This window comes from Ahaetulla prasina, chromosome 1 (genome assembly GCF_028640845.1).
Source record: "Ahaetulla prasina isolate Xishuangbanna chromosome 1, ASM2864084v1, whole genome shotgun sequence".
In the NCBI taxonomy this organism is placed as follows: domain Eukaryota; kingdom Metazoa; phylum Chordata; class Lepidosauria; order Squamata; family Colubridae; genus Ahaetulla; species Ahaetulla prasina.
Genome location: NC_080539.1, coordinates 301,223,033 through 301,246,962, shown reverse-complemented (window position 1 = coordinate 301,246,962; position 23,930 = coordinate 301,223,033). Strand labels below are relative to the sequence as shown.

The 23,930-nt window shown below is 37.3% G+C and overlaps 1 protein-coding gene across 1 annotated transcript in view; it reads right to left on the bottom strand.

Annotated features, from left to right (window-relative positions):
* The window catches only part of PCNX1 (pecanex 1), a 120,299-nt gene that overhangs the window by 23,955 nt on the left and 72,414 nt on the right, over nucleotides 1-23,930 (bottom strand). The window contains exons 8-24 of the mRNA XM_058162083.1: nucleotides 22,004-22,094; nucleotides 21,541-21,598; nucleotides 20,348-20,565; nucleotides 19,141-19,294; nucleotides 18,113-18,145; nucleotides 16,885-17,056; nucleotides 16,286-16,396; nucleotides 15,162-15,253; nucleotides 13,168-13,277; nucleotides 10,904-11,009; nucleotides 7,867-7,959; nucleotides 6,715-6,865; nucleotides 6,097-6,238; nucleotides 3,665-3,842; nucleotides 2,465-2,573; nucleotides 2,117-2,246; nucleotides 1,211-1,269 (exon numbers count right to left, since the gene is read on the bottom strand). Coding sequence (XP_058018066.1) covers nucleotides 1,211-1,269; nucleotides 2,117-2,246; nucleotides 2,465-2,573; nucleotides 3,665-3,842; nucleotides 6,097-6,238; nucleotides 6,715-6,865; nucleotides 7,867-7,959; nucleotides 10,904-11,009; nucleotides 13,168-13,277; nucleotides 15,162-15,253; nucleotides 16,286-16,396; nucleotides 16,885-17,056; nucleotides 18,113-18,145; nucleotides 19,141-19,294; nucleotides 20,348-20,565; nucleotides 21,541-21,598; nucleotides 22,004-22,094 — 2,007 coding nt within the window. The remainder of the gene's footprint in view (nucleotides 1-1,210; nucleotides 1,270-2,116; nucleotides 2,247-2,464; nucleotides 2,574-3,664; nucleotides 3,843-6,096; nucleotides 6,239-6,714; nucleotides 6,866-7,866; nucleotides 7,960-10,903; nucleotides 11,010-13,167; nucleotides 13,278-15,161; nucleotides 15,254-16,285; nucleotides 16,397-16,884; nucleotides 17,057-18,112; nucleotides 18,146-19,140; nucleotides 19,295-20,347; nucleotides 20,566-21,540; nucleotides 21,599-22,003; nucleotides 22,095-23,930) is intronic.

Sequence of the window (23,930 nt, the reverse complement as noted above, 5' to 3'; positions counted from 1 at the left end):
ATGGAGGCCATGAACTCCCGAGCTACTGTCGATGACGAGCCAGCAGATGGCAAGTTAAAGTCCCCCATGACTAAAAGTCTGGGGGTCTCCACTGCCACCCCGGCAAGCACCTCCAGGAGCTCGGGCAGGGCGGCTGTCACGCAGCAAGGAGCCAGGTACGCGACCAGCAAGCCCATCTGACATCTATGACCCCACCTCACAAAGAGGGATTCACACCCGGCAATCTGAGGTACAGTGGTCTCCCTCGGCTCTAGACTCTCTTTAATAACAACCGCCACCCCCCCACCCCTACCCTGGGCCCTCAGCTGATGGAATGCACGGAAACCCGGTGGGCACATCTCAACCAGGGGCACGCCCCCTTCAGTGCCCAACCAGGTCTCCGTAACGCCTATAATATCCGCGGCACCCCCCTGAATCAGATCATGTATTAGGGGGGGCCTTATTGGCCACGGACCGTGCGTTGCATAACATCAGACGAAGGCCCAGGCTCTGAGGGTCTTGACCATCCGGGGAACGGGAGAAATCAGGGGGATCGGGGCACGCGATCGCCTGTATACATCGAACACGTGACCCCCTAAACCGATGCGATCCCCCCCTTCCGCCATATCTGCCCCTCCCACTTACCGTGCAGATGGACTCACCCTCACACAAAGGAACACACTCCCCCCCCATAACCTCCGAACCCATTTGATAGTCGCCACGAGCATGCGCTGGAACTGGTTTCCCTCCCGACGGGCTACCCCCATCACCCACCCTAACCCTCCCACCCACTCCCAACCCGAACCCGTCGGTTTCCCTCCCCCCCTTAAAATTTCCATTAAAACTCCCACCCGGCGGGTTTCCCCCAACACCCGCCCTACCCCTCCCACCCCTTAAAAATCCCTCACCCTTAAAATCCCCATTAAAACTCCCCTTAAAAAAATCTATTAAAACAATTAGTTAAAAATCCCCTAAGTCTCCTGGATTTAGCATGCCATAATACAGACAGAATCCTAATGTATGTTATAAAAGCAGGTAAATACTGTTGCACATACACAATATACTTATCTATTAGAAAGTGTTCTTCCCCACCCCCTTAAAAGATGCAAAATATCGTCTTTCATCGGGATAATTTTGGTTTCCACCAAAAAAAAACAAAATGGGTACAGACTGAATTGAGCCATTGCACAATCCACTCAACAGCTCACCTGCCTACTTTCATCAATATTACCTGGGTTTCTGTCAAGCTGAGAAGCCAGTCTCGTGTTTGAGTGGTCCACTCGTTTTGTGCTGAAATAAAGACAAAAAAGTAGAGTTACTTGTACTCCTGAAATGCCTTGAAATGAAGCACCACAGGGTACTTACTCTATCTCTTTTCCTACCATTCTACCTTCCAAACAGAGACTCATTTTTACAGGCCTTATCTTAAAATAAGTAAGGGAGAAACTTCTGTAGAAGTTAATATACAATAAGGGGTTTCCCCAATTGATGATTCTCCAAAATATTTGATTCCCTGCTATACCATTCCTCTTACAGAACTGAAAACAGGGCGGTGAACAGTGCTGGTTCCAGTCATTTGTCTTCTGACAAGAGGCTGAGCCATGTTCTCTGGGTGTGAAAACAGATCCTGTCTGTTTTTCAAAGTTCAGAATGATACTTCCATGAATTTTGTAGCAACCAGAAAGCTAAACTTTACAACTGCCATAAAAATCCATTTTAGGAGGGCCTTACAATAAAAAAATCAAAACATTACTAAAATCAGGAGAAACATAGTGAATAATAGTTCTTTAAATTATGGCAAGACTTGCTAGAAAAATATATCAAAATGAGAACATCTGGCTGGAAAAAAGCAGGTGCATTATTCTCCTGCACTGTGAAATCTTTTCCATTTAACAAAAAAATATTTGTTAAATGGAAATATTTGAAGCCCTGTAGTTTCATTTTTTTCTTAAAAAGTTATATATTCTGAATAGTCAGTGTCAAGAAAAAAAAATTATTTGTGCCTTTGAGGTTAAAAAGTTTATTTTAAATTCTAGAGTGAACCAATCCAACAACTTCATGAAGAAATATCCTATTTTTCAACGCATTACAAATATCCAAATACATGAAAGCCTTGTATGATTTCAGTAACACCTACTTGTAATCTCTCTCCCAGAACTTGATGGGTCTGACATAAGAAGTGATAAATATTGCACTTCCCAAAAAAGGGTTCAATGGGGTAGAGAAAAAGGCAGACACGATTGCCTGGACAAACAGCATTGCAGAATCTACCGGACAATAAAGTTAAGGATGTCATAATTGTTACCCACTTATTAGCAGGATAGAATGAAGCAGTATATTTGTCCCCTACTATTTTTTCTTACAACACTGAGCATGTCAATTCATCTTTGCTTTTCGTAATCACTTACTGTACATTGCAGTATAATATAATAGATTTAAATTTCAGGAGATCAAATTAAAATAAGTTTGAATTTCAAAAGGATACGGGGCACAGCAAATGGTTGGGCGAAAGCATGGAAAGCAGATCCCCATGTGATTTGCCAAGGAGCAATATAAGTGTACACAAACCTCAGTTTGTAAAAAAGTTCCCAAAGCTACAAAAGAAATCAGAAGAAAATATTTAGAAACATAAGCACCAGCAGGAGTAGCAACACAGAAGCATAATCATGCATGGATTTAATCCTCTTGAAGCACGTGCAGAATAATGTCTCCATTAAGGCTTAAGGGAACTCGATATGAGGGAGCCACAGAGACCTACCCACCGCATTCCATGTTTGTGTGTAAGTATGCCCTGTTGAACCGATTAAAGACCACTGTCAAGAACAAAAATGAAGTGGAATTTTTCTGGGTTCCCTTTTAAAATTGAGGGGGAAAAATACCACAACACTGCATTTGTGTTTATTTTACATTATAAGACTAGAAAAATTTAAAAAGTAGAGACAATCGTCACTTCTGTAGACTACATGGACGTGCCCACGTATTTTTCTTCACAACAAACCATTTTCTCAGTAGTTTATGTTGGTTTCCTCTGGGATATTTTTTTTCTCAAATTCCCAGTTTTTATCTACCATCCTGTTAAATCTCCAATCCAAGTTTGTCCAATTATCCAATTTTACTTTATGTGTCTAATATGCACAATTTTACTTAGCTTTCTGAGATTAGTCAACATTGACCAAAACGCACACCTTTATCCTTGGTACCATAACAATTCTTGTTTATTAACTCATGTACAGAAACCTACATGGTCTCTCAGTTAGTAACAAGGCATGCATCATACTAAACCAGCCACTGGAAACAATAAAATAATACTTGAAGAAGAATACAGGTTGTGCTCACATGACATGCTCACCTATAAACACTGGTTTCATCTTAGTAGTTTGTATAAACACAGCCATTACATTTTATAAATCATAATTCATGGCTTCGTACATTGTTCAAAATCAGCCAGCTGTGGTTTATTCAGTGAACCATGGCTAAATAAATAAGAGTTTAATATATATGAACTAGATCTGTGTTAAAAAGGTCTTCTTGAGCTTTATAAAAGCTCATTGAGCAAGAAGACAGCTCTGCTACACAAAAAGCCCTTTCCTCCCTTTGCTCTGGCAAATGTGTTCACACTAAGCTAGTTTCTGCCAGTTGCTTGTAACAATATGGAATAGAATGGTGATGATGTATTTGATTTTACCTTGCTGAAGAGTATGGACATGAAGAACAAGTCTAGCAGCATGGTCTCAGAGAATCGATTGTAATCAAACGTAAAGAAAAGCACTGTAAAAATGATAGTGACATACTGGTAGGTTGGATTGCTAAAAGATGAGCGCAGCAATTTCATACCAGCTATAGTAATCATTAAAGCACCAAGTCTGCAATGAGAAAAATACAATTTCAGATGAAACCTGAAGCCAAGGAACTACCTTAGTTTACCTTTAGAAACTCCCATTAGTTTCTTCTTGCCTCACTCCCCTCTACTTTTTTTTTTTATTTGCATTTATATCCCGCCCTTCTCCGAAGACTCAGGGTGGCTTACACTATGTTAAGCAATAGTCTTCATCCATTTGTATATTATATACAAAGTCAACTTTGTAACTACTTGATTAGTTTGTTGATTATTCTCAGCGAATTTATTTTCTAAAATTCCTTTTTATTAGATTTCCAAACTCACAGGATCTTGTTTGGGTTCTCAGCATATGTCTACATTCCAGATTTGTAACTGGTCCTGATGAGACTAAAATGACACAATATCTAACAGCAGAATGCCAGCTCCATCCTTTTCTATTTCCTTTGCAACAATAGACAAATCTGTTAACAGGCACAATTTGCACTACAACTTCAGTTTTGTCACTTATCCCTCAGTGGATACCCATGTATCTAGGGTTATATAAAGTCTTAATCTTACCTAAAGAAATACTTAAATTGTATGTTTTTTTTAAAAGTAGAAAGAAAATAAATAAATAAATATAGACTAAATTAATCAATACAGATGAAAGATATTGCAGTGCAACAGATCACTTTGTGTCTTGGACAAGTGGAATGTTCATTCAGCCAATGCCTTCATACCAACTCATCCAATTGGAGTCATAAACTTTACTCCCACCTACGTTGCATTTTCTTTTTTCTTAAAATGATACATAGAGACATCCTCTTTTCCCACTATATACCAATATTCAGTTAATAAGGTAGATTAGATAAAAAGGCAGTAAAAGGCCTCAAGATCCTGTCATCATATGAAAAGCTCTGCTGGATTAGATCAAAGGATTATCTATGGAGGTAGCTACAGGCTAGATCCAGCCCAAGTTTTCTTTTCACACAAGATTTGCCCCTATTCTTTTATGGATTTGGAGAGTCATCTTAATGACAGATAGATAGTCAAATGGATAGGGTTCTGAGTCTTTTTATATGATTTTTATGACATTCCATTGTCTTGGACAAAATAAAAGGTAGTATTCATTCATGCAAATATTAACCTGATATGTCCCAATAATATGGTAGTTTTCTGAAAGCAGAGAAAATAAAGGTTTGGAATCTCAGGCACAGGGTGTTGGAAAGAAGGACTTAATGTATCAAGTAACTTAAACCTGAGACAGGACAGGTGGAGAGTTTGTGTGGCAGTTTGTAGAGATTTAGGCAAGGAAAAGTTAAAGACAGATTCAAACGTTCCTTCCTAACAGTAAAAGAACTTTCACCATGGAAAAATATTACCAAGGGAAATTGTAAGCACCCTTTCTCTAGAACTGGGGTGTCAAACTCAAGCCCCGGGGACTGGATCTGGCCCGTGTGGTGCTTAGATCCGTCCTGCAGGGCTGCTCTGGAAACAGCAAAGGACCAGCCTGTGGTGCCTCTGTCAGCGAAAATGGACCTTGGGAGGGCTGCCTGCGGTCCTACCAAGCTCCATTTTGCTGGCAGAGGGTTGCAGGAGGCCGTCGAAGCCAAAAACAGAGTTCAAGAGGGCCGCAGATGGCCTTCCTGAGCTACATTTTTGCTGGCGGAGGGTTGCAGGAGGCCGTCGAAGCCAAAAACGGAGCTCAGGAGGACCGCAGACGGCCTTCCTGAGCTCCATTTTTGCTGGCGGAGGGTTGCAGGAGGCCATCGAAGCCAAAAACGGAGCTCAGGAGGGCCGCAGACGGCCTTTTTGAGCTCCATTTTTGCTGGCAGAGGGTTGCAGGAGGCCGTCGCAGCCGAAAATGGAGCTTGGGAGCTTGTTTTTGCTGGCACAGCGCTCAGGCCTCCACAGGCGCCCCCAACATGAGTCACGTCGAGCTGGCCATGCCCACACCCACCCCGCCCCACCGAGGTCAAACACAACCCTGATGCAGCCCACAATGAAATCAAGTTTGACACCCCTGCTCTAGAAGAACTGTCTATCTGCCATCAACTTTAACCTGAATTTCTGCACTGAGCAAGAGTTTGAACTCAATGGCTTGAATGAGACCTTCTTATTCTACACTTGCATGAGAGAGACACTAAAGCATTCCTAGTGCTGAGGATGATGAAAGGTTATACAATGGGGAAGTGAAAATAGAAATTAAGCTCCCAGACAGACACTTTTTTTTTCTTTTCAAAATGCTAATCATGATTAAAACAAAAGTAAAATAAAGATGCATGCTTTTTTCTACTTACTCTGTATCTAATCTCTTTGGACTAGCAATAGCCTTTGCACTGCTGCTGAGCTCATTGAGGACTACCAAGGGATAGATTATATTCTTCTCCACAAAAAGAAGCCATATATGAGCTTTCTCAAACCACATAACATGTGCGGCATCTAAGAAGTCAAAGAGCACGTTCTGAAAATCAAGTATTTCTGGAGTATGCTTAGAATATCAAACTCAACTCTATAACCTCTAAAAAAACATCCCTAAGATAGCTGAAGTGTCTTTCTTTATTTATAGATAAGGTTTCTATGGTAAAAAGAAAAAAACTAGCATGTAGCAATAGCACTTAGACTTATATACCGCTTTACAGTGCTTTACAGCCCTCTCTAAGCGACGTACAGAATCAGCATATTTCCCTCAACAATTTGGGTCCTCATTTTATCCACCTCGGAAGGTTGAGCCTGGTGAGATTTGAACTGACAAATCAGTCAGCAGAAGTGGCCTGCAGCACTGCACTCTAACCACTGTGCCACCATGGCTCATATAATTTAACTGTAGATAGAATTTTTAATAAATGCAGCTTAATTAGAAAAACTCAATATATTCAGTGATAATGCAACCAATATTTAGTTAATCTGCTACTTACTGCGGACTTCAAATTGATAGTATTCCTTGGTTTTCAGCAATGGATGAGAAAAACAGTGCCATGGGAGCTGTTTTCGGAGCTGAGGCAGCACATAATGGGTCATAAATCCTATTAATCCCACCAATGCATACAAAACGTAACTTAAAACAGGCTAAAAGAAAAGTTTAAGAAAAAAAAATCTCAAAATCAGGTAAATATAATAACTATCCCTTTCAGATAGTTACTTTATTTTACTTTACTTTACTTTATTTCATTGTAAATAGCAACTCTTAAAAAGCTATCTTCTCATCTGCTAAATATTACCAACTAATATTTTATGTCAGAGCATATCAGAAACATCAGAAATACATGAAGTAATCCCCTAATGGATCCTAGTTGCTTCCCTTAATTAAATGTATATCAGTTTGCAGGAATATGATACCAACTGAAGAAAAATATATTTTCCCTTTAAATGCTATACTTTAATGGAAGAATATTATACTGCATGTTATTATTAGAATTAAATTCTGGTTTTTGTTAAGGACTGGAACACTCCTTCCTCTATATTTTCTCACCTGTCCTTTGAGAAAATATGGGTGTCCTAAAATGAGCTTTTCTGGATGAATATGATTAAAATCTAGATTCTTCTCCAACTACTTAACCACTGAATTTGCTGGAAGTTTATCATTTAGTTGCCACCCACTGATATGTTTACTAACTCTCTTGCTATAGTTCTTTTAGCATTTGCATTTTATGGCATGTGTATTAGACAAAACAAAAACAAACAAAAATGAGATTCCGGTCTGTTCAGACAGCACAGCTTCAGTACATCATGGTTTTTAGCATCCCAAGTTTCAATATTCGTTCATATACCAGACACATCAGTCTGCTCTGGAAAAAGTTGCAAAAACAGGAACATGGAGAAATGAAAAAATTTTCTAATCATAGGCTACTTCCCATCTTAAAATTCTTAAGATAGTAATGGGGACTAGTTGTAATAAACCCTGTAGCACTTAAAGCAAGGGGGAAAAAAGAGGCATACATAGAGTCAATGTGATATGACTTGACCTAGAAACAAGTTTTCTATGTGGTTAAGCAATCCAAAAATATCCAAGAAAGGTTTATTAAAAGAAATGTGTATCATGATTTTTAAGTGGACAGTAGAAATCTTACCTGCAATACTGTGAATCCTGTGCTGACATGGATTGCAAAATAAAGTACACCAATGACTACACAAACAACAAGATCAGACTGCAAACGTTCATTCTAGAAAGAAAGAAAAAGACAATGCATCTGCATGTCAACAAAGTTCTATAAAATTTCCACATTTTTATTACTCACATGGTTATTTTGAAGAGAATTTCAGAATATAGTGTTACAATTAATATTTATAGAGTCTCAAAACCAATTCCCCACCCCCAGTTTTCATTGACATATTTGTGGAATTTTAGTTTAGGTACCAGATGACTTGCCAAGATATCTATCTATCTATCTATCTATCTATCTATCTATCTATCTATCTATCTATCTATCTATCTATCTATCTATCTATCTATCTATCATCCATCTATCTATCATCCATCCATCTATCTATCTATCTATTATCTATCTATCTATCTTTGGCACAGAATATTATCATAGCTATAATTATTACTATTCACAGGTATAGGTATGTAGGTCTTGGCGTATTCGGGTCTTTTCCCGTGTAAGGTTGAAAGTATCTAGGTGACGTTTCGACGAGGTCCCACTCGTCATCTTCAGGCTGGTGCTTTCAGCTTCATGCTTGTGCAAGCAAAGCATGGTCGGAGCTATTGTCTCTCTATAAATACTGGTGGGGAGGTGTGGAGTGCTGGCTTTGTTGCTGTAAGTGGATTGGTTGGCTGTGTTGTTACATCTTGATTGATTGATTGGTGTTGATGTTTGCAGATTGGTTGATGTTTGCAGATTGTAGCATCCTGTGTGGGTAATGGTCCTAGCTGTGTGCCCATTAGTCTTAACGACCTGGGTAATGGGCTGTGCTGCAACATCCAAGTTGTTAAGACTAATGGGCACACAGCTAGGACCACACCCACACAGGATGTTGCAGCCCAGTACTCAGGATGTCATAGCATTAGAGTTCAGGATGTTGCAGCACAGCCCGAATACGCCAAGACCTACATACATATACATATACATATACATATATATATACATATACATATACATATACATATACATATACATATGTAGGTCTTAGCATATTTGGGTCTTTTTCCGTGTAAAGTTAAGAGTATCTTGGCGACGTTTCAATGAGATCTCACTCATCATCTTCAGACTGGTGCTTTTGGCTTTGTGCTTCTGTGAGCAAAGCGTGGTCGGAGCTGCTGTCTCTCTATAAATACTGGTGGGGAGGTGGGGAGTGTTGCTGTGAGAGGGCTGTTGGCTGTGTGGTTGCATCTTGATTGGTAGATGGAGTGGGTGTTTGCAGATTGGTCGGCTGTTTTGTAGCATCCTGTGTGGGTGTGGTCCTAGTCTTTTGTTCCTGAGCTTTGGTGTTGTGGCCTCTGGAGTTCTGTGATGTGATGTCTTGAGCAGATGGCTGTGATGCAGCATCCCGGGTTTTGGTTTGGCTCCAAGTCCAAGGTCTTGTCATGTGTTCCTGGCGTGTGTCAGCTTGCTTTGTGTGGGGATCGGAGGGAGACGCAGCAGCCAGTGGTGCCAGCATGGTCTGGCTTCTGGATGGTAGTTGTGTTTCGTCTGTGGGATGGGTTTGGGTTTGAATCTGGTGAGGATGATTGGTGGTGGTGTGTATTATCCTGGGTCCGGTGTCAATTTTCGTGGCTGGGACTCATTTGTTGACTAAGTCTAGTTTCCAGATGTCTGGTAGGCGGGAGGTGTCATCCCGTTTGTTCATGTTGTGGGGGTGTTTCTCTATTTCGACGGCTTCCATAATTATTCTCTTGTTATATATATATATATATCTTTGGCACATAATATTATCATAGTTATAATAATAATTATTATTAATAATAATAAATGTGTCCACATGAAAAAGTAATTATTTTTTAGATTCATTAATTGTTTTCATCATGTTTAGCTATAACCACTGCAACCAAATGTTCTCTGAAACTAGTGATTAGCTTCTCCTATTAATACACAGGTATTCTGGTTCATTCCTCCATGGTGAATGGCTTACTTCAGGTCCCACATAATACTTCAATGAGATTTAGGTCAGGACTTTGACACTGAGTTTGTTCTTCCTCCATTATTGTGTAGATTTCTTTGTATATTTGGAATCATTGACTTTTTGTATGATCTACTTGTGCCTTACTTCAATTTTAGCTGGCAGACAGATGATCTAATATTTTCCTGTAGAATTCACTAAGAGGATCAAAATTCTTGCTTCCTTCAAGACTGGCAAGCCATTCAGGTCCTGAGGAAGCAAAGCATCCCCAAGCCATGGCACTACCAACTCCACACTTGACAAAGTTCTTACAGCAGAATGTATTATTTGATTTAATATAATAAATATAATGTAAATATAATAATACACATAAGCCTAAAAAGTTCCAATTGTGATTTGGTGGCAAAGATATGCAAATATTTAGATATTCTGAAATAATAAAGTACTCTTTTCATAGAACTGTAGACATGGAACCTACACATTGGGATGTTCTCCAAATGTTCTGGACTCCCTGTCCCATTTGTGTCGGAAGCACTGTTTAAGGCACTTCCGGTGAAAGGATTAGCCAGTGACATCACCATTGCCTGGGGGATCTCTGTGGGGGCTCCTTTCATATCCCCATCAAGGACCTGGAGCAAATGACAGGAGCTCACCTCACTACACAGAGTACATGGGTCGTGAATGCAGATGTTGCTAACCTCCAACCTGGCATGAGCCACTGCGTTCTAATGTTCTGGATTGTATCTCCCACAAATTCCAGATGAGTAATGATCAGTATTAATAGTTCCACTTTTCATGAAACCTATTAATCTTTCTCTAATCTTATACTACAGATTTGGCTTATTTATACCAGAGAGTAAAATTGTTCATATTACTGGAAATATAACGGTATACAACATTGAAACACATATAAGTATTAGACTACAACTAAAATGGTGATTATTCCTAAATATTCCAGAAATATGTCAACTATGTAGCTCAATATTTAGTACATGTAATAGCAAACTTGTGAGAATTATTAGTAATTTGAACCATGTTACAACTTACCACTGAGTTTCTAAGCTTTTCAGGTAAGGGGTCTTTGACTTCAGATAATGGATCTTCTGGGTTTTTATCTTCTGAAGTAGGAAAAAGCTTTGATTGCACTAAAGAGCTAAAGCAAATACTTGTTTTAAACAAAGTCTTTACAGAAAAGAACTGCATTATTCATTACTGTATTCTAAGCAAATCTAAAACATCCCTTCCAGTTTAAAGGAAGATGAGCCTTCTTTTTTTGGATAAAACAAATGGTATCTATCAAAAGAACTCTGTCATGCTTTGGTATCCTCACTGTCTGGATATTTTTACAATACTGTAGATCACATGATAACATGTTATAAATTGCTTCTGATATCCTCTACAGCAAGGTGCCAATCAATCATGGTTTCATTGAAATAGCTGAAATTTGAAAATGTAAATGAATGTCACCATTAAACTATTACACATTTATCGTTTGGATATCATCAGAAATGTTTCAATTCAATATTTCAAACAATGTGTAAGTAATTTAAAGGACTGTAATTTTTAGCTGACTGTTCTTATACAAATAATTCTTACAAAGCTCTGAGCGCGTCTTAAATTTATTTATTTAGAAGATTTATATCACTGCCCATCTTAAGTAACCCTAGGCAGCTCACAACAACAGTAAAACCAAGTTATGAAAGACTGTTTTATGACAGAAAATAATCATAAAAACAGTAAAGCAGTAAACAAAAAAAATCTGTGCCTTAATCATCTCCTTAGGATACCCGATGAGAGGCTCCAGTTGCCCATATTCCAAACTATCTCTCTATAGTTTTAGGAGAGGGACTGTTCAAGCCAAGGGGAGGAGTCAAACAGAGACTCAAATGGTTAGTCTGGGAAAATTCCTGTGTATAAGCATGAGCAATAACACAACTAATTGAACTCTTCAAAAGTGGGTTGGTTGATTGTGCCTGATAACAGTACAATCCTATCCCAACACCTTGGTAAAATGCCAGGTCTTAATGTCTTACAAAAGGCTAAAAGAGCTATGAATCCTGGAAGACCTCCCAATTGCACACCAAGTCAATCTGGGGAGTGCAACCCCATCCAGGTCAAAGATGACACATCACCAGATCATAGAGGGCCAAAGTCTCGAAGCCACTCCATCTTGCCCGGGTTGTGACTTAAAATTTAGATTCTGACTATGATAAAGTTGCTCCAACTGAATTTGTGAAATGATCAGGCTCAGGAGCCACCAATTTAAGAATGATTTGAGGCTGATCAGGCACAACCTAGAGAACTGGAGCAGTCAGATGATGAGGCACAACCCCAAAGTCATTGGGCTTGGTGCACAGAGCAAAACAACAATGTCCTGTGAGACTTCTTGCCAAACAGAGGGAGAAGTCTTCATAACTGAAGGCCATTAGTTGAAGACTGATTTAAAAGGCAACTTTAACTGATGTCCCTTCATTGGAAGTATCTGATCTCTGGGTCTTATGTGATATTCATGTGGATTCTGCTTGTAATTCTCTAATCTGACTTGGCTCCCTGAAATTTGGACTGGATTTTGACTACTCTTCTGCGTGCTCCTGTTGAAAGCAAAACCACTCAGGCAGAGTTTCTTTTTCAGAGACTGTTTTGATTTACATTATTATCCTTGACTGCTTTGAATAAATTGCTAATCTCCAAGATCTGCCCAACTAGAATCCAGTTCTGAGTGAAACTGAAAGACTTATCTGACAGATGCTGAAGATTCCTCACAGTGGCCCTGCAAGAACTCCCCTGGCTCTTCTTTAGAAGGACCTGGTGATCACAAACAGGGCTGCTGGACAGTTCTCTCTCTCTCTCTCTCTCTCTCTCTCTCTCTCTCTCTCTCTCTCTCTCTCTCTCTCTCTCTCTCTCTCTGTGTGTGTGTGTGTGTGTGTATTATTTGGGTCCTCTAGTCTTCCTGAACAAGTGAATGAAACATTTTACTTCAGAATATCTGAACAAGGGATGGAGAATCACCTCTTACCACAGAAAAAGGCAATGGGCTAATGGAAAGAAGAGATTATTGAATCCAGATATATACAAATGCTTCAGAATCATCAGTCTATGGCAGTGATTGGAGTAACCTGGCAGCAAAGAAATTTCAATGCAGCAAAGAGCTGCAATTTCAATCCTATATCTATTTACTACTAGTTCCACGTGAGTTAAGGTGACTTATTCATAGAACCAGCTTTAGGATTTTAAAAATGTAATTTCTTCTAATATTTCTCAATTTGAGGAACAAAACTAATGTAATTTTGGAACAGGAAGACATCACTTACAAAAGGACAGAAGGATCACTACTTTGTCGGCTGAGATGATAAGAAATTGCCACTAATGTACCACAGAATACTGAAAAAAGCACTGGAATATGTTGACCATCCCAAGAATCCTGTAGACAAATATGTATTTTTTTATCAGAATTATTAAGTCAAGTTATTGTATAAAAGATCATTTTTATTTTAAAATTTTTAGAAATCTGCATTCAAAAATGAATAATATCAATTGTATAGCCATAGTTGGTAAACCACAAGATTATTTGATTTGGGGATTATTTTAAAACTGGACTTTCTCAGAGGTTTTTTCCCCTTTGAAAATGTTTCGCTCCACATCCTAGAAGCTTCTTCAGTTCTAACTGGTGGGGAACTAAAGTTTTAGTTTTTTTAGTTTACTTTATTGTCATTGCACCTCATACAACGAAATTAAATGCCATCTTCAGTGTACATCATACATAAGAAAACTATAAAAATAAAACAAAAACACACATCCTTCATATTCTATACAATTGAATTGAAACTTGAAGCTTCTTGAATGAGAAGCAAAATGCATTCAAAACAAAAAGTCCAGTTGCCTTTTGGAAAAAGCACCTTTGGGATAATGAAATGTAATCATAAAATAATCCAACTCCAGTTATTCAGGAGTCATAGAACACCAATTGAGAGCTCTGAAACAAGGCACTCACTACTCAATATAAAGATCAAAAAGCATTTGGAAGCTTTATAATTCCCTGGGAAAAATAATTGAGAACTTTGGAAGTAGCAAATCTCAATATTTAAGTCACATACAGACTATGCTCTTCCAAATAAAAGCAAAATTAGGACAAAGGCAAATGAACCTTTTCAAAAATTACATGTATGGTCAGTTACTAGGAGTCATATACACAGGATTTAAGGATATTACCGTATATACTCGAGTATAAGCCGAGTTTTTCAGCACGTTTTTTGTGCTGAAAAACGTCCCCTCGGCTTATACTCGAGTATATACGGCTTATACTCGAGTTTTTTTTTTTCTTCTTTTTTTCACATTATACCGGGCTTGGCGGGCTTTTGCATTAGCGCGGGGAAGCCCTGCCGGTGCAGTGAGAGGGCGGGGCGGGGGAGCCGCCAGCCTTCTCGGCTGAGGGAGGGAGGGTTTCCCCGACCGGTAGCTGCCTCATTTCCCACCCTCGGCTTATACTCGAGTCCCCAGTTTACCCCAGTTTTTTGGGGTAAAATTGGGGACCTCGGCTTATACTCGGATCGGCTTATATTCGAGTATATACGGTAAATGATCACAACTTCCGCTTTTCAGCAATTTATATTCAGCAAGCATTTTCTCTCAATCTGGAGACCCATGTAGCCATGTGTATACATCTGCTGTATGACTCTCCTGTTAAAATTAGGATATGAATCTGCTATTTTTGAAATTTTTTCATGTTATAAAAAAGGAGAATGAAGCAGTGTATTTCCATATGGTCCAGATTCTTTAGCTTAAGAATGTAAAATTTAGAATTCTAAATTAATTAATTAATCAATTAAACACATTAAGAATTTAGCAGCTTAAGGGCTAAATTAATTCTCTATGTAGCTTTTTTTCCTTCTTTTTTGCTAGGTTTATTGCAATAATCACAATATGCATTGAGAAAAAGAAAGATCTTTTTCTCACTATAAACCATTATTATATTTTTTCTTTATAGTGTTGTAATTCTTTTTATTACAGTATTATAAAATAATAATACCATCACACTGAATTTTCCTAAGGTAATAACATTAGACCTAATACCAACAAATATTCAAAATATATTTTCTTATATAAAGATGTGAGATTTTTGTCTGCAGCTATTTCAAATTAGTTTTATTGGAAAATCCTTGGCTTTCTGTATTGTAAGAAAAAAAGGATGTTATAAAACCATGAAATCAAGTGATAACTGCATTTATCCATTTTACAAAAAACAAAATATAACAATTTTAAATCTAACTGTTCTATTTAAAAATATAGCACTGGTGGTACTACTCACCTTTAGGGCCCCATAACACAATCCATATAATAACGCTACGGCCACAATACTACACATAAAACTGTAGAGTGCTGCAATGAGGCTTGTTGTGGCTAGATAATAATATGACAATAAAGAATAATAAAAAAATGAGTAAAATGAATCTTGATGTAAAAATTAAGCATTTATTATTTTGAAGTTTGTTTTAGGTGTATCTTTGTGTATAATTTTTTTTTAATGAATTCACTTTCAGGAAATATTTTTCCACACCTTCTTAGTTTATCAAATATAAATTATTATTACTTTTCAAATAATATAGAGGTAGTCCTTGACTTACAACAGTTCATTTAGTGACCGTTCAAAGTTACAACAGCATTAAAACCATTTTTAAAACCATTTTTCGCACTTATAACCATTACAGTATTCCCATGGTCAAGTGATCAAAATTCAGATGCTTGATAACTGACTCATTTTTATGACAGTTGCCGTGCCCCGGGATCATGGGATTATCTTTTGCAACCTTTTGACAAGCAAAGTCAATGGGGAAGTCAGATTCACTTAATAACCATGTAACTAACATTAACAACTGCAAAGATTCACTGGGCATCAGGGGTCTCAGAATGCAGGATGGCAAGGGTGACTGTGGTTGGGACTGTGATGGCTGTGGCTTCCAGGAGCATGGCAAGCAACCCTGGAGCCCCACAGTTCTGGGGCTGCTTGTTGCCTTGCAAGACATGATGCAGAGCAGTCAAAAGGGCAGAGATGAGGGAGGGGATATAGGCAGTTGGGAGTGGGAGTTGCTTACCTTTCTAAGGTTTGTGAGTGGGAGGGACCAAGGCTAGAATTGGCTCGGATTCGGGTGGGTGCTCGGCTAACAACTGCTAAAATATACTTAACTGTGACAAGGGGAATTGCTAGGATTGCGGCACTAAGCATGTGACATCCCACATTATGAGCATATTGGTTAGCGATGGAAATTCCATTTCCAATTGTGGTTGTAAGTCAAAGACAACCTATAATCTGAAAAGGCTAAATTATGATACACTGAAAACTGACAGTTTGCATAAACAGTCAAATTATTTTTAGAAGCCCACTGAAAAGTTCTTTACTGATTATATTTCATGAAATAAAATGGTTTTACTCACCATTGCCCCCAAAGACATGAATATCTAATTGTTCACAGAGGTACATCACAAATGTGTTCACCTGAGGCAGAAGACCAATGAAGAATACTATAGGGAAGCATAGTATGAACACTATAGGAGACAAAAATGATAAAAAGCAGTAAGTACATGAATTGCTGACTGATTTTCCACATTTGTACCACATTGTAAAGGTATTTTTCCAACACTGTCATAACTGTGAACAGTCGCTAAACAAGATGTCACTTAACAAGGACTATCTGTATTGTTCTTTTCCCTATGTCTTGATTATATTTTCTAGCATCTAAATCCTGTATATTCACTTAAACTCTTTGTTCTGGGACCTCCTTGGAACTGATGTATCAAAACACTTCATCTTATTTAAGAGAAAGACAGAGAGGGAGAGGCTAAAATAGAATAGTTAGGTTCAACAGAGCAAAAGATGACACAGTAAGCAATCAGAACGTACATCAGGGATGGGAGAACCTAGTAGCCTCTAGATGTTGCTACCTGGGATGGCTGCAATTTTGGTTCAACAACATCTGGAAGGCGACAGGTTTTCCAGCCCTTACCTAAATGCACCAAATAGAAAAATCACTCACCCATTATCAAGTCCCTTGCTGAAAGCAGCAATATTGGATTTGTGAAAGCCATTCCATATAGTTGGAACCGTGCAGTAAAAGTGCTCTTGCTGCCATAGTCCAATAGCCAAATAAGACTGCAGCATATACAGAAGTAAACAGGCCTGCTGTAGGCTATGATTCGGTTATGACCCTGGAATACAAATTTGAGTACTGCAACTTAAGTTGTAAATCATAACTACTTCTTTCTTTAAAAATCAGTTCTGAAACTTTATGTCGCATGGTAGTTCCATTGAAGACAGAGCTTATGCCTTTTTCTAGATGAAGGAATGGGTGTCCCTCCCACTCCAATAAGACATTGCACAACATTATTTTAATTCTGCATCAATTACATCAGCTTCATATTCCAAGCAAGTAACAAAGATTCAAGTAGCATTGATTTTCAGTTCTAAACAACAGCTTATTTTCTGCTATCATTAGATTATTTTTTTTGCAGCTTCTACTAAAGTAATAGAAATTGCCTTAACTCTTTTGTGACTTTATTGAATTCATGTGTATTGTTTTTCTAGTTTCTGTGGTTAACACTCCAAAAACTTTCTATTTAGAACAGGGGTGTCAAACTGCCGGCCCGCGGGCTGGATGCATCACGCACAGACCACGCCCACCCTGACTCCGCAAAGGCAAAAAAGTTATGATAAGTCCCCTAACCTCATGTGACACGATCGAGTTTGACACCTGTGATTTATTTTTATTTTTTTTTAATTTGAATTTATATCCCACCCTTCTCCGAAGACTCAGGACGGCTTACATTGTGTACGGCAATAGTCTCATCCTATTTGTATATTTATATACAAAGTCAACTTATTGCCCCCCCAACAATCTGGGTCCTCAGTTTATCTACCTTATAAAGGATGGAAGGCTGAGTCAACCTTGGGCCTGGTGGGACTTGAGCCTGCAGTAATTGTAACTGCAGGCAGCTGTGTGTTAATAACAGGCTACATTAGCCTGGTGAGCCACTTCCCAGCCCTATTAGAAAATCACCTTCATTTTTAGTGGATTTAATTGGTACATTTTGAACTGTATACTGGCCATTTGTAGGCATATTATATACTGTATAGATTTTTTTTAAAAATCATCAATGGTTTTAAAGTATAATTTCTCCTCAATGGCAATATTTTTCAAACAACAGCAATAGATGCAGCAATTTTTAATTTATTAGACTACATAAAGAGCAGATGGGAAAACTTACATGTCGAGGTGATGAAGAATCTGGCTGAACGCTCTGAAAAAGTGCAAAGATAGCAGAAAAATGTTATTGTTGATTTGGTACCTCCTAAAATAATAATCTGAACAAATAGTATTTAAAATGACTTCCCTGGACACATTAAACTATCAGGACAGCATTTTTCAACTGTGAAAAAATATTTCTCAACTATTATCTAGAGCAAACAGGAACTAAAAGGTCTATCATAGTTTACATATGTCTAGTTGCAACAGAAAATAAACACAGTATACATGTATATAAATAATATACAAAAAAGCCTAATGAACAATAGGAAGAACACACTGTTTTTCTGTGTGGGTTACCATAGAAAGGAAAACTCTGTTCCTCCCTAGGGAAAAAAATCCAAATTCACAATCATGCAATAGCCTCATTTGGGACAATCCAAATATCTCAAATTGTGAGTGAGTTTTTGAATTATTCAGAAATCTTATGGATATTTTGTTTTTAACAATTTGTAAGATTGAAAGTTTTATGAATCTCACTTAAAAAAAATTACAGAATGAATAATATTCCCAAGTGTTAATCATTGCCTGTCTCACAAGGTACCTGTGACATCTCAAAAAGAAGATTAGTGGCTTCTTAATCACGATTATAAGAATAAGCCAGAATTGAATCCAATCCAATCCAATCCAATCCAATCCAATCCAATCCAATCCAATAAAATATATTTTGAAATCCACACTTGTTCTACAAACCATAGTTTATGCAAACTCCTGAGCTATGGCTGGTTTACACTTAAAGTTAAAATTAATTTATTTCAATCTTCTCTGGCATATTAAAAAAAAGGAACTGAGAGAAATATGAAGAATGAAAAGATTTGTTCATATTTTGGGAATCAGTATTCTGCTATCCCCTTCAAGGTGCTCTTTTAATGTCTTTATTCAAAAATAAGCTATAAAACAGGGACTTCTTTTGAAAATACTGTATATTAACTCACACGATAGACAACTTTAATAATTTAAAACTACACAACAGTGATGATAAAACATTACCTTCAGCAAAGAGTACTGGCAACTGGCAATCACCAAACAAAATTGGAAGACCCAGATGTCCTTGAAGAAGCCTTCTATAAGGAGTACAGAACCTAGGAAAGCCACTTGGATAGCTAGAATGACAGCTAATACATTTTCCAAGATTTCACGATTCCTATGGACAAAAAGATGTATAGGTTAGCAAAATGCTACAACAGGAACAAAGAATGCAAGAAAGCAGAACAAATCAAATAACTATTATTATCCATATTCAGAAGACATATTTGCTTATTTCTGGTTTTGAAATATATTTTAGTTATAATCAATCACATTTTGATTTGAATTCAAGTGAACAATTTATTCTATTAAATAGATCCAAAACAGGTCATCATTCAATCCATCATTTAATCAAATCATCTAGCAGTCCAAATCTTAACAAGAAGAGATTACCACTTCCTCTTTGTTTTCTAGGGTTTTTTTCTAATTAATAGTAAATATTTTGTTATTATGATCTTGCTCGGTTCTCAGTAAACTATTATTTGGCAATTTTACTCCTTAATGCTTTGATACTTCTAGAATCTTTAGATTTCTTTCCAAGCAGTCTAATAACCTAAACATATTCTATATTCTTAAAACACAGACATATTCTTAAAACACAGACTTCAGAGGATAATTAGAACTGCAGAAAAAATAATTGCTACCAACTTGCCTTCCATTGAGGACCTGTATACTGCACGAATCAAGAAGAGAGCCGTGAAAATATTTGCAGATCCCTCGCATCCTGGACATAAACTGTTTCAACTCCTACCCTCAAAACGACGCTATAGAGCACTGCACACCAGAACAACTAGACACAAGAACAGTTTTTTCCCGAAGGCCATCACTCTGCTAAACAAATAATTCCCTCAACACTGTCAGACTATTTACTGAATCTGCACTACTATTAATCGTTTCATAGTTCCCATCACCAATCTCTTTCCACTTATGACTGTATGACTATAACTTGTTGCTGGCAATCCTTATGATTTATATTGATATATTGATCATCAATTGTGTTGTAAATGTTGTACCTTGATGAACGTATCTTTTCTTTTATGTACACTGAGAGCATATGCACCAAGACAAATTCCTTGTGTGTCCAATCACACTTGGCCAATAAAATTCTATTCTATTCTATTCTATTCTATTCTATTCTATGTTAGAAAAGTGTAAAGCACACAGGACTTACCTGTCAAACAAAGCCAAAAGAGTCAATCTATCAAAATTGATACCAATCCAGACTTTGGGTAAGATCCAAAAGCGATAGTAGTGTTTCACTTTTTGCGATGGCTCCTCTTGTGGTTGTAGATGGTCCTGCAAATCAGGACTTAGATCCATGTCTTGATGCTCCAGAAGATCGGTATCTATGGTCAACAGTCTGTTCAGTCTGATCTGAGGGAGGGAAAGCTGGAATAACGTTAATAAGATTTGCTTTCATATTTAACTTCTTCAGTCCCATTTTGAAAGAATATAAATGTTACGAGAGAGATCCTGCTAGGTGATGACTACTTGATTACCCACCATCTTTATAAGCCTCTACAAGCACTGGGGAGAGAGCTATCTCTAGAAGAGTTATCTGAATGACTTTTGCTTATGACCATTTGCTCAAAAACACAACGGGTATGCCACAGGATCTCTGGATTGGCTAATTGTCTCCAACAAGGAAATACAGATCTTTTCCAAGGTTAAATAAAATAGCAGAGATAGCATACCTGCACACCAAGCTATAAGGATATTTAATGCTACATCAAAGGATGAGACTAGGACTGCTCAACAAGGCATATGGATTGGATTGGATATCAATAAGGCATGGATGCATATTAACCCCAATATATTAATGCATTCTAATCATTCTAATTATCCGGAGCTGTACAGGTAGTCCTTAACTTGCAACAGTTCATTTAGTGACTTTCAAAGATACAACAAAGATACAACAGCACTGAAAAAAATGACTGCTTGTCATACTTACAGCCATTGCAGCATCCCCACGTCATGCAATCAAAATTCAGCTGCTTGGCAACTGACTCACATTTGTGATGGTTGCAGTGTCCCATGGTCATGTGACCACTTTTTGCCACCTTCTGACAAACAAAGTCAATGGGCAAGCCAGATTCATTTAACAACTATGTGTAACTTAACAACTGCAATGATTCACTTAAGAAATGTAGCAAGAAAGGTCATAACATGGGACAAATGTTTCAGTTAGCAACAGAAATTTTGGGCTCAGTTGTGCTCATAAGTTGAGGACTACCTAATGTCCAGCTGCTGAACACCTAAACCATAAATTTCAGGTGGTTAGCTTGAATTTAATTGGACCAGCTAAGTGTAGAATATAAAATTAAATATAATTTGTGACAAATAGTAGCAAATGCAAAAACTTACTAAATCATGTGGATAAAAACGAACTGAGGTAGAACTTGATACATGAGAATCCGTATCACTGAAACAAGAAGACAAGTTTAGTTGGATACCTTAGTCTGATTTCCAATTCAATTCAGTTTTCTGTTTTAGAAAATAGAACATTACCCCAATATGCTCATACGCACAAACATACACATTATATTGAAGCAAATGTTTGATTTTTGGCAGAATGTCTATTTGAACCATAGGCCAGGATTTTCTCTTTCTTTCTGATGCATGCACATATATAACAAAAATATTGGTGTGTTGTTCCCAATTATTATTCAATCATAAGTATCAGATTAAATATATAAACCCTGATATTATACAATATAAATCTAAAACATTTGCTTTTAGTATCAGAACACAATCCTACAAATATTATCCATTTATAAATAAATTGGTATTACTGCATAAACTACAGCAACTACTTTCAAAAACACACCAGATGTTAGATGTTCTTCTTGCAGCTGGCTCAAAATTCACAAGCGACATATCACAGCCCCCCGTCTCATAGAGTGTGGAACTGAACTTACCTATTGAAGAGAAAATCAATATAGATTAAATATTATGAAATCTTTGAACACTGTAGCAACAAACATATTGTTATTTACAAACATACACACTAATTTAAAAATCATGAATAAGAAATGATTTTTATAAGAAAGATCCCCAAAAAGATATTGTAATCAGGATTAGAGATTAAAACACATGGCCACTTATGAAGCTGGCTAATTTATATACCCATTTTTCATCATCCTTGTATGGCATAGTTTGTTACCACAAACATTAAAAACACAACAAGACAATTAAAATATTTACAATGTTAAATTTTAAAATTTCACCTTATTGGTCTTACCAATTCCTACAGCAGTAAGACTACCTTTCCTGTAAGAGAAAGCTCATAAATTGGACTTACGTATTTGCAGAAAAATAATTACATAATTAAACAAACAAGAGAGGAAAAAGAATTTCCCTTTATAATATTTGGATGTAAGAGCATTCAGTGATATTAATTGGTAATATGCTTAAAACAGACATAAGGAAGTGCTTCTTTGAAATTATGTCAATGTATGTAATTTGCTGTCATAACTCTACTACTTGATGAAAACATGGGAAACCTGCTGCAATTAAAACTATATATTAGCAACCCATGATTATTAGCTACTGATAAAAACAATTACTAAATAGTTCCCTACTCAGATATTCCTCATAAAGGAATAAAGGAAAAATGTAAAGAAAAATGCTTAATTCTAAGTTCCTACCTACTGTAAATAAAATGGACTAAATCTTTGTATCTGCTAACTCTGTGTGTGTGTTTCAGTGGTGGGTTGCTATAGATTGGGTCCGGATTTTGCAAACTGGTAGTAACGGTGGTGGGAGGCTCTGTCCACCTGCCCTGACGTCATCACGGATGTTCTGCGCATGCACAGAAGTTTCTGTGTATGCCCAGAAGTGACACACGCTCGCGCTCCCGTTACGAACCGCTAGCAAAGGTAAGTGGAATCCACCCCTGGTGTGTGTGTTTGTGTGTGTGTATGTGTGTGTGGTATGAAAATATCACACACCAGAATTTTTTAATTATTATATGCCAAAGGGTAAATGCAAAGGTACACCTTTTTGATGCATGCAATTCTAGGAGTTGGAGTATTCTCAAATGATTCCTAATGTTGATGAGGGTAATGTTTTTGAACTCTGCTCTTTTTTTCTTTTCTTTTTTAAAAATGAGGATTTTGAGGGATTTTAAAGGGGAATTGTGAGGGCCCAAGATTACTGCATCACTCAAAAATCTGATTAAAGCTAGTGAAAATTACACATTTTTGTGATTGTTTTTTAAGGGACACAATACATTATATTTCTGCAATTTAGCCTTTAAGATCTAACCAACCCCTAAAAAGACCTTGTGTCATATTCATTCTGGTGATTTCCTTGTTTCAGTTATTCTTCTATCTGCTGAACCAAATCAAATCCATTAAACCACAGATTAAAAAAATTAGCAGAGCTTGCTTTTTATCAGCAGAGGGAGATAAAACTCTGTAGCTCAATAGAGTCGAATTCTACGGTTACTAAATTGTTACTAAACAATGGCACAATGAAATTTAAAAAATAATAAAATAGAAAAATGTGGAAGAACAAAAAGCCTCCACTCTTCAAATATAGCTACTGACATGCTGTACAGAGTTCATGACAACTTTTGAGCAAATAGACACTGTGCATTTTTGTTTTATAATATGCATAGTTCCTTTGAAATGTTCTCTATTTCATTGTTTGAAATAGAGAATTGAAGGAGTCATAGTCTCCATTAAACCTTGCTTCAGAAGAAATCCATTGGTCACCATAGTTTGATTTCAATACAGAACAATTATATACAA